Source organism: Salvelinus sp. IW2-2015, linkage group LG2 (genome assembly GCF_002910315.2).
Source record: "Salvelinus sp. IW2-2015 linkage group LG2, ASM291031v2, whole genome shotgun sequence".
In the NCBI taxonomy this organism is placed as follows: domain Eukaryota; kingdom Metazoa; phylum Chordata; class Actinopteri; order Salmoniformes; family Salmonidae; genus Salvelinus; species Salvelinus sp. IW2-2015.
Window position 1 is genome coordinate 26,729,238 of NC_036839.1, and position 11,320 is coordinate 26,740,557.

At 45.9% G+C, this 11,320-nt stretch overlaps 1 protein-coding gene across 1 annotated transcript in view; it reads left to right on the forward strand.

The window, feature by feature from the left end:
* Nucleotides 1-11,320, forward strand: part of erbb4b (erb-b2 receptor tyrosine kinase 4b) — a 627,991-nt gene that overhangs the window by 481,666 nt on the left and 135,005 nt on the right. The window contains 3 exon segments of the mRNA XM_070446280.1: nucleotides 776-975; nucleotides 5,592-5,724; nucleotides 11,157-11,196. Coding sequence (XP_070302381.1) covers nucleotides 776-975; nucleotides 5,592-5,724; nucleotides 11,157-11,196 — 373 coding nt within the window.

Consider the following 11,320-nt stretch of genomic DNA (forward strand, 5'->3'; position numbering starts at 1 on the left):
ATGAGAGAGAGGGGAGCGGGAGGAAAAGGGAGAAGGAGAGGAAAGGGGGAAGATAGAAAGGGAAAAGGTAGTGGGGGGAAGAGGGAAGATAGAGAGAGGCGTTGGAGAAAGAAAGAGACGTAAGATGGAGGGGAAAAAGGTGAAGAATACCAAATGAGCAAGAGAGAGAAAAAGAGAGAAAGGAGAAGAGAGAGAGAGAGTAGAGAGAAGAGAGGAGAGAGAGGAGAGAGAGAGAGAGAAAGAGAGAAAGAGAGAGAGAGAGGAGAGAGAGAGAGAGGAGAGGAGAGAGAGAAGTGAGAGAGAGAGAGAGGAGTAGAGAGACAGAGAGTGAGAGAGAGGAGAGGGAGGAGAGAGAGTAGAGAGAGAGAGAGAGTGAGAAGAGGAGAGAGAGTAGAGAGAGATGAGAGTGAGAGAGTGAGAGAAAGGAGAGGGGAGGAGAGAGAGTGAGAGAGAGAGATGAGAGAGAGGGAGAGAGAGGAGAGAGAGTAGAGAGAGAGAGAGTGAGAGAGAGGGAGAGAGAGAGGGGGAGAAGAAAGAGGCAGAAGCAGACAGAATAGGGTAGAGATGAAGAGAACATAAGATAAAGGTCAGTTAATGTTATTCCTGTAACGAGCATGTTTAGCAAGCCAACTCACACTGCTCTCTTAAAGTCTTGCAAAGCTCAGCAAGACCGCTCAAGATTGACATGGAAATTGGATGTCTATCCATGTCCTGAGGACTTCGGGAATGCATTCAACATCAGCCCAATAGGGGAAACAGTAGGACTCTCTCCCAGTGGTATCTCTCTCCTAGTGTTGAAGCAGCGGTGGATCTCATCCCTCCAGCTCCAGTCCCTGAATGAGATCAGTGCTGGTAACGTGTACATCACCAATAACAGTCAGCTGTGCTACTACAACACCGTCAACTGGACCGGCCTGTTCAGAGCCAACAACCAGAAGGTCCTCATACGCAACAACAGAGACCCCAAAGAGTGTAGTGAGTCACACACACACACATACACACACACACACACATACACACACACATACACACATACAAATGCATGCATGCACAAAAGCACATACACGTCTGTACACACATACACACACACACACAAATTTCAGTCCTAACCCAACTTAGATGTCACTGATATGCCAACAGTCAAAATGTTTATACACAGATACAATTGTGAAATATTGTGGTGAAATTGGACTATTGAGAGAATTCAGTTACCACTGGTTTCTCTCCTACTAAAATTCCAGCCTTAGGCATGCGTGTGTGCATGTGTGTAAGCCCAGCCATAGCTCAAGGTAGACATCTCTACCCCAGCTGCTGCTTCTCTCCTCATTAAGGTTTCTATGCGGCTCTGTTGACTGTTCTCTTTGTTATGKAGGAGAAAGCAGAGGAGACAGGAGCTTCCTGAAGCATTCACACAACACACTCACTGTAATTACTACATAATGTGCCTGGCACACTATTTCCTATATAGTGCACTACTTTTGACCAGGCACAATGGCACATTTAGTGCACTACTTTCGATGAGAGCCCATACGGCTCTGATCAAAGCAGTACACTATACAGGCAATAGGGTGCCATTTGGGACACAGCCTTACATCCACATTTAGGTCTCTTCTCTTCATCCCTGAATAACCTTGATGAGAATCAAAGGGACATGTGGTGTTTTTATTTCATTCTTAAATGTCTTCCTTTTTCACTCCCCCGTTTTTCATTAAGAAGTAGGATGTTATGTGTGATGCAACAGTGATGGGTATTGTCTCCCGGTAACGGAACGTTGTTGGAAGCGTTCTCTCGGCTCTGGTTGCTCGGCTCATTCCACAGTCCCCTCGAGCATCTCCTCGTCTCCCTGGAGATGTACCTGACGTTCATGGAGTCCAAACTGTGTGTTTTAAAGAGGGGTCAGAAACGTTGATTTCGCACTTTTGATCCTTTGTTCATTCCCTCCATTTCTCCTCTCTCTCTCTCCTCTCTCTTCTCTCTCTATCATCTGTCTCTCTCTACCCCCCTTCTTCTCTCCTCTCTATCCTCTCTCTCTCTCCTCCTTCCATCTCTCTTTCTCTCTATTCTCTTCTCTCTCTCTCTCCCCCTTCGTCCTCTCTCTCTCGTCTGTCTCTCTTCCCTCTCTCTCCTTCCTCACTCTCTCTCTTGCTCTCTCTTCTTCCTTCTCTCTCTTCGTCTCTCCGTCTCTCTGCTTCTCTCGTCTCCTCTCCTCGTCTCTCTCTCTCTCTCTCTCTTGTTCTCTTTCTCTCTTCTTCTCTGCTCTCTCTCGCACCCTCTCTTTCTCTCGTCTCTCTCTTCTCTCTCTTCTCTCTTCCTTCTCTCCTCCTCTCCTCCTCTCTCATCCCCTACTCTCTCTCTCTCTCTCTTTTCTGCTCTCGTCTCTCCTCTCCAGACATTCTCTCTTCCTCTCTCTCTGTCTGGTCCTCTCTCTCTCGCCCCCTTCTCTCTTTCTCGTTCTCTGCTCTCTCTGCATTTCTCCTCCCTCTCTCTCTCTTTTACCTCTCTCTCTCTCTCTCTCTCTCTCGTCTCTCTCTCTCTTCCAACACTCTTCCTCTCTCTTCTCTCTCTCTCTCTCTTCTCTCTCTCTCTCTCTATGTCTCTGAGTCATTCCTCTTCCCTTTCCTCTCTTTCTCTCTGTCTCTCTCTATCTCCCCTTCTCGCTCTCCGTCTCTCTCTGTCTCTCTCTTTCCCCCTTCTCTCTCTCTTCTCTCTCTCTCCACTTTCTCTCTCTCTCTCTTTCTCTCTCTCTCGTTCTTCTCCTCTATCTCTTGTCTCTCTCTCCCCCCTTCTCTCTCTCTTCTATCTCTCTCTCTCTTCTCCTCCTTCTCTCTTCTCTCTCTCTCTATCTCGTCTCTCTCTCTCCCCCCTCCCTCTGCTCTCTGGTCTCTCTCTCTCTCCCCCTTCTCTCTCTCTCTCTTCTCTCTCTCCCCCTGTCCTCTCTCTTTCTCTTCTCTCTCCTCTTTCTCTTGTCTCTTTCTCTCTCCTCTCTCTCTCTCTTGTCTCTTCTCTCTCTCTTGCTCTCTTTCTCTCTTCTTCTCTCTCCAATCTCTCTCTCTCTCTCTCTCTTCTCTCTCTCTCTCTCTCTCTCTCTCTCTCCTCTCTCTCTCCTCTCTCTCTCTCCCTCTCTCGCTCTCTCTCTCTCTCTCTCTCTCTCTTTCGTCTTCTCTCTCCTCCCTTCCCTCTCTCTCCTGTCCTCTCTTCTCTCTGGTCTCTCTTTCTCTGTCTCTCCTGTCTCTCTCTATCTCCCCTTCTCTCTCTTTCTCTCTCTCTCTACTCGCTCTTGCTCTGTCCTCTCTCTCTCCCCCCATCTCTCCTCTCTCTCTCTCTCTCTTCTCTCTCTCTCCCTCTCTCTATGTCTCTGAGTCATTCTCTTCTCTCCCCCCTTTCTCTCTCTTTCTCTCTTTCTCTCTGCTATCTCCCCTCCGCTCTCCGTTCTCTCCGCTCCTCTTCCCCCTTCTCTCTCTCTCTCTCTCTCTCCACTTCCTCTTCTCTCTCTTCTCTCTCTCTCGGTCTCTCTCTCTCTCTCTGTCTCTCGTCTCCCTATCTCTGTTTCTCTTTCCTGGCCTGGTTACCTACGGCTCTGAAGCACAAAGTGAGGCCTTGGAACTGGAACAGAGATGCTTTTGTATCACACGGATCTCAATGCTTTCATGCTCTGCCCTCACAAGCACTTTTTTCAATTTGTTCCTTTTCCCCCCTCTCTAACACTTTCTCTCTTCCTCTCTCTATCCCCCCCGTCGCTCTCTCTCTCACTATATTGCTTCTTGTTTTCAAAATGTGTAACCATTCTGGACATGACACCAAAACACAGAATGCCCCCTGGCTTACATCTGGCCTGAACCTCAAAGTGAGGGTGCAATGATTGTGACTGTAGTTCTGTCAGCTCYGTCTCTGGTGAATGATTGTGACTGTAGTTCTGTCAGCTCYGTCTCTGGTGCCTAACAAACACATGCAGTCTCTTTATGCTGCTCCGATGGGGAGGGGAAGCCAGTACGGAGCCAGTGGCAGAGCGGAGCAGTGAAGAGCTGAACTAGGCCAGGCCAGACAGCCTGTTGCTCTCTGATGCTGTGGACCTGCCAGACATTGCATCCTGCTGCATGGGGAATGGAAATCACTTCTGACATGTCCCAAATGGTACYCTATTCGYTACGTAGTGCACTATTTTTGACCACTGTATATAGGGCCCTGGTCAAATGTAGTGCACTATATTGGTAGAAGGGTACCATTTGAGACAGAACTGTTGTATGAAATAGTAGCCCTCACCCCTCACCCCACAGACCCTCGACTTCTCACAATGCCGTGTACAATGTTGGGTAACAATCTTGGAACCTAGAAAATGAATCTGAAGTGTCCGCTGGCCGGCTTCTASATTTGAACAGTATGTCACGAGAGACTATATAGCAACCATATAATATTATAAACCGAGCTGGAGAGAGATCTCACTCCTGGTATTATTATGCACTGATAGTAGGCTGCTCCTACTGTAGTGGTATGGCATCCGTCCACTCATATCAGTTAAGTACAGAGAGCCTATTTCCTGCACAGAGAGACAGTTGGACTAAAAGCCGCCTTAATCATTATCTTTGCTAGAATCTGCTGATGCTGAAAAGATAATGACAGAGTTTAGGACTGATTTTCAACTTTATTTATTTGTTTTTTCTCCCTTTTTTTCTTGTCTTGTCATTCGTCATCACAGTTAGCTTGTACATCCAGGTGTTACTGAAGCTAATTTACTACCTGGTTAGCACTATTACTGGGAGAACACAACTGGGAGAACATAATGGGAGAACACAACTACAGCCTGCTCCACATTCAGCTCCACAGTCGGTCTCCTCTCACAGACCCACCTGTCCGTCTCCCTCTCTACCTTAGCACTCTACAGACAGATTAGGGTTGCAAAAATCAGCTGTCTTTCCCCCTAATTCCCAGGTTTTCCAGAAAATCACGGTCTGAAAATTCTGGATTTCCTGCTTATTCATTTACATTACATTTAAGTCATTTAGCAGACGCTCTTATCCAGATTCCGTAAATCTTCCAACCGGGATTCCCGGAATCACATCACCATACACTTCCACTTCTAACAAAGGATCTTTGAGATAGATCTGCATGGTGGGACATGTCTCTACCTTTCTGCTTCAGCTCTACCTTGTTAGATGCTCTAACTTAGATGCTCTAATGCTCTAATTTCCCCATGAACTTCTAAGAAAGGGGCTTTGACATAGACCTGCATGGTGTGTCTGCCTGGCATTACCTTTTGCAGATGGCAGACACACAGACAGTACAGTATAGACAATAAACATGTGACCATTGATCCACCCTCCCTCMGATGGACCTGGAAGAGAGAGAGAGAGGAGAGAAAGGAGAGCTCATGGTTGAGTTGAAACCACTGTTTGACTGATTGGCCTCAGATTAACACAGTAGCCTTGAAAAATAAAAGTTGTAATTTTAGTAGCCAATGGCTCCACCCATATCCTTTCCAATAAAAAAAGATCAATATTGTCCAGTACCTAACCCTGTCATGCTACTGTGGATGGTTTTTGACCTTCTGTCTGTCCCCTAACCCTAGTCTTAACCTGTATTCCTGTGTTTCTCAGCTACTGAGCGGATGGTGTGTGAGCCTCTGTGTTCRGACGCTGGCTGCTGGGGGCCGGGACCAGACCAGTGCCTGTCCTGTCGCTACTTCAGCCGGGGACGCATCTGTGTGGACACCTGCAACCTCTATGAAGGGTGAGTTACATATACCAGTATCACATAATGACAGATACTGTAGACACTTGACAGTGTAACATAATGACATTATGACTGTATCACTCTCAATATGCCTGAAGATAAGAGAAATACAGCTGTCAAACTAACAACTCTTTTACCTCAGTGAAAGTACTTTTGTTTGAGTTTTAGGTCTGAGAACGAGTATGACTTGTATATGAAAGGATTTACAGAATAGTTTTTTTATATAGTGATTTTCTTTCAGTAGTACTATGTATTACCTGTTCGGCAGACCAGTAAGTGTACAATATAACTACTGTCTGTGTAGACACCAATCTCTTCCCTCTTTCATTCCGGTAATCCCTGAACGGGAGAAAACACGGTGTAAACACAATCTACAGGCTCCTGTGAAAGATAGAAAGCTACTGCAATAATGGACCAAGAATGAACTTTCTTGTTTCTCAAATATCAGAGAAAAATAGATGTGTGTTTGAATGAAAGATGGTCTGCCTCCCAAATGGCACCCTATTCTCTATATAGTACACTACTTTTAACCAGGGCCCATAGGGTTCTGTTTCAAAGTAGTGCACTATATATGGATTTTGGTGCCATTTGGGACGCAGACARGRATGAGGCCAGGTCAGACACAGCACTTCATACCTGAAGGATAAACCACCACAACAAAACCCTCCGGTGAGTAAATAACAGGGGAGATAAGATTAAGGTTGTTTTCATCTGCTGCAGTGTGGATTTACAGAGTAGAGATGTTACAATATGTGAGACAGAAGCACGCAGGTGGCGGCACAGCACACACAGTGAGTGTCAGCACGCACACAGACAAACATTCCTATTCTGCTGCTCTTGTTTTTCTGCTTTACGTGCTTTACCAGGCCGATCACACGAGATTTGTCTTGTTTTGCTCTATCACTACTTACATCACACACTGGTCTATTCTCGTGGTGTTCTTTGTGGTTTTACTGTCGAGACCACCATCTACGCACGTCACGACACACATTCCACACTCATCTAGCACACACACACACCACAACCATCGGACATACTCACACACGCATTCTTGCCATACTGTCATTATCTACACACTTACACACACATACTCACACGCACGACACATGTTGCGTTGCAGCTCTTTGGTTCTCGTGGTTTCTGGTCTGCGTGGGCGGTCTGGGCTTCGGGTTTCTTTATTCTTGTGTGCTGGGCAGGAGTGGTCTGTCGGGTTTCCTGTTATTCTGTTCATGGGGCGTCGCGGCTGGGTTTGTTCTGCTCGCACCATCAGTCTAAGATGATGACAGCGGGACAGGAGCCCCATCATGACGATTATCACATCATCACACATGTTCCACACTTGGAGGCCTTCAGCTCCGGACACAAATGGGCCGCTGCACTGCACACAGCACACACACATCCGACACACACAGCTGTTCGAGGCACTCAGCGACCCCACACTCATCAGTCATCACTATCACACATCGGAGGCCTTTGCTGGACTATGGCGTCTGGCATTACCACACACACGACACACCACACACACTACACCACACACACACACACAGCACATGACACACACACGACATAGACAACACACAGACACAACACCACTAATGCATGCAGCAGCATGGGTCGCACACACCGCGCACTACACACACCCACAACGACAGCTAACAGCAGTTTGTGTTTCACGGCACGTGCATTGGCGGCAGCCGGACAGCACAACAGACGAATGGTGGCACACACGACAGCACACACGACACAACCACACACACCACGACAGCACACACACAAACACAGCACACGCACACACACACACAGGAGTGTACTTACTGTAGTGTCAATAGGAGACAGGAGACAACATGGAGGGGTTTGAGGGAGTGTACTTCTATGGTGATTAGGGGGATTGGTTATGGGTTTGTATTTCCTGCACTATTTAAAATCGTGTTGCTACATTGTCTATGTTGTTGTTGTTGTTTTCCTGTAAAATCCTCTCTAATAAATTGTTTAAAAGGCTGTTTTTCAATGGCAATAACAGGTGAGACATTCAAAGTTAAAAGTCACCATCTCAACCGTAAGCCAGACTAAAGACAAAGCTAAAGTCCAGTGTGGTGTAGAAATAGATGAACGGTTCTATGTCTATGGCTGGTGTACACCACAGTAGAGACAGACATGGATGCTTGTTTTGCCTTGCAGACTGACTGGCTCTAGGCCCAGGCAGCCATCGGGGCCCTTCGTAGTCGAGAAACGTGGGGCCAGTTTGGAGAGGTACGCCAGACGAGAGAGGAGAGGCACAGGGCAGGGGGGTTAGGCGTGTCACTGCGTGTCACAGTCACTGCTTGCGCACGGGGCCACGCTCTGCCTACCTGTCTGCCTGTCTGCACGCCACCGCTCACAGCTCGGCTAATCAAAGGAACACGAGAGATGCTACTAACCAATCACAGAGCCACGAGACGCTACTGACTGAAGTCTATTGAGACCATAGAAGTACATACTGTAGAACACATAGGGGTGGTTTCCAGAACATAGACTAAGTCTGGGAATAAAAAGCATGCTCAATGGAGAATCTCCATGAAAATCACTTTCAAATTCAGGACTAGACTTAATCTGTGTCTGGTACTGTTAAACTACCCTATAGTTTTAGGGCTGGGCGATGCATCATGAATACTGGTATACCGGTATGGATTCACATACCGGTACGTATTTTTACAACACTGTCTATAACAATATTTTGATACAGTGCTGAATTAAAWGTTCTACAGATTGGACTACTTCACAGTCAGTTTTGTCCTRGTTTGGTTGAGTATTAAACCATCAGAATGGAGAAAGCCCATTAAAACCACTTAGTACTATTTTGTATCCATTCAAGGGTCATGCACTACTCATAAAACATATGTAGAAGTTTTGCTATTCAGAGAACAATATTGTGATATGATATGTTGGCGATATCGCCCAGCCCTACATAGTTTTATATTGTATATASAGTACCAGTCAAAAGTTTGGACACCTACTCATTCAAGGGTTTTTCTTTATTTTTACTATTTTCTACATTGTAGAATAATAGTGAAGACATCAAAACTATGAAATAACACATATGGAATCATGTAGTAACCAAAAAAGTGTTAAACAAATCAAAATATATTTATACTTGAGATTCTTCAAAGTAGCCACTCTTTGCCTTGATGACAGCTTTGCACACTCTTGGCATTCTCTCAACTATCTTCATGACGTAGTCACCTGGAATGCATATCAATTAACAGGTGTGCCTTGTTAAAAGTTAATTTGTGGAATTTCTTTCCTTCTTAATGCGTTTGAGACAATCAGTTGTGTTGTGACAATGTAGGGGTGAAATACAGAAGACAGCCCTATTTCGTAAAATACCAAGTCCATATTATGGCAAGAACAGCTCAAATAAGCAAAGAGAAACAACAGTCCATTATTACTCTAAGACATGATGGTCAGTCTATATGAAAAATGGCAAGAACTTTGAAAGTGTCTTTAAGTGCAGTCGCAGAAACCGTCAAGCGCTATGATGAAACTGGTTCTCATGAGGACCGCCACAGGAAAGGAAGACCCAGAGTTACCTCTGCTCTAGACAATAAGTTMATTCGAGTTACCAGCCTCAGAAATTGCAGCCCAAATAAATGCTTCACGGAGTTCAAGTAACAGACACAACTATTCAGAGGAGACTGCATGAATGTCTTCTGTCTCTGTCTCTCCTCTCTCTCTATCTCTTCGTGACTTTTTTGTTGTAGGACAGAGACACGTCAGTTACACAGCAACTTAAGAACCCTCTGTTCTTAACACAAGACCTTGGAGGATCAAGAAACTTTTTAGGCAAAGACTCACTTCCTCACGGGAGGTCCAACCTAAATCTCCACTATGAACAGTTGTACTTTGTGTCCTGTGTCATCAATATTTCCTGCAAATACCTGTTGTGGCTGCACTCAGTCACTCAAATTACGACCAAATTACCTTCAAGACAGAGATGTTAGGGAAATGCAAAATATTTGTTTTCCTCTAGATATGTGCCCCCAACAGTGAACAGACGACATTGGTCTCAACTCAGTTCAGAAAGCTTGTGACCCATCCCTACTCATTACATGGGTATTCTTGTTTGGTTCTTGTATTTTACTAAATTCTTTACGATATTTGTGTAGTAGGGACTAATAGTTGAATGTTTACTATTATCATACATGGGGGTTTTTGAGAAATGGGCCAACAGTTGTGTGTGATGGGGGTAGCGATAGCTATTATAAAATTATACGATAGTAAAGTCAAGTCCAAACTTTACATGGAAAAAAAAAGTGGTATTTAATCTAATAAGCCTACAATTGAGATTGCTAAGAGCAAAACGATTAGCACGATCCCCTTTCGCCAATTTTCCTTGATTGACTAGCATTCTTGCAGACGTCTTGGCATTCTAAGCATCTGGTTCCCAAGTCTACTAAATCCATGGGGTTTCGACGCTTGAGAGTGCTTTTAATCCATTACCAGGTCTTAAGAAAGGAGTTCCCTTAATATGCACGAGCACTTGTTGGCGTGCTTTCTCTCTTGTTTCGCGGTCTGGGGTCCAACATCCCCAACAATCTGGGCAATTGAGTTGAGGTCAAGGTGAGTTGTGGAGCCCAGGTTCATCTGATTGCAACATACACTCCATCCATCACATTTCTCCTTCCTCACAGGGCTCAAATAGGCATTATGGGAGGCAGCGGCCTGGAGGTGTGTTTGGGGCGGGTTTTCTAATTGTCCTGTTGAATGATTTAGGGTTGCTGTTTGTTGGCTGCCACGTAGGCGCAGAACAACACAAGATGAGACACATGGCGTAACCCGGGCCGTCACGTCTTTCTGAGGCTAGTATGCAGCATGAGATCTAATGGCGGCCGTGGTGTTACGTGCAGGCCCGATGCTGCGGGACGGCTTGCGGTGCTTTTAAGTGTGCCTTGAATGTTTTTGTAAATAAAAGTGCTCCAAGACCATGGGGTGGTGCTTTCTCATGCTACTGTGCAGCAAGCCGCATTGTGCCCCTGTGGACTATTCCTGTGCAGCCATCACACCAACCTCATCCATCCGCCTGTGCCAAGGACAGTGAGAGTAACTGCAGTGTGCTGTGTGTGGGGATGCTTTGGGCCTGGACGACATTGACGGAGATCACACTCGAGAACTACTACATACGCATGTTGACTTTTCAAAATATTAGACAAGGGTTCCGGTCAAGGACATATGTTTAAGCCTGCGGCTTACCCGCACCTCAACAGACCGGACCAGATGACATTTATTTTCCGGGTCCTAATGTCCATTCTGCCGCGATTGCTTCCGCCTGCTTGTGTTTCTTTCTTGTTGTTTGCCCGGGCTTGGGGCGCAAGACCATACGTCCATCGATTCAAAGTGAACACAGCACACCCACTCCAGCAGCTGTATAAGTGACCCTTTTTTCCTTATTGAAGAATTATCCGGGAGGAAAGTGAGAGTGATGGGGTGTGCCAGGTAATCCAGTATGCTGCTCTTGCCTCCTCCCTCACTGACTACCAATTTGCTGAGTATTGTTATGGGAGTATTGTTTAATGGAGCCCGAGCGAAACGCAAACGCCAACATACGGTGTTCTGCAAT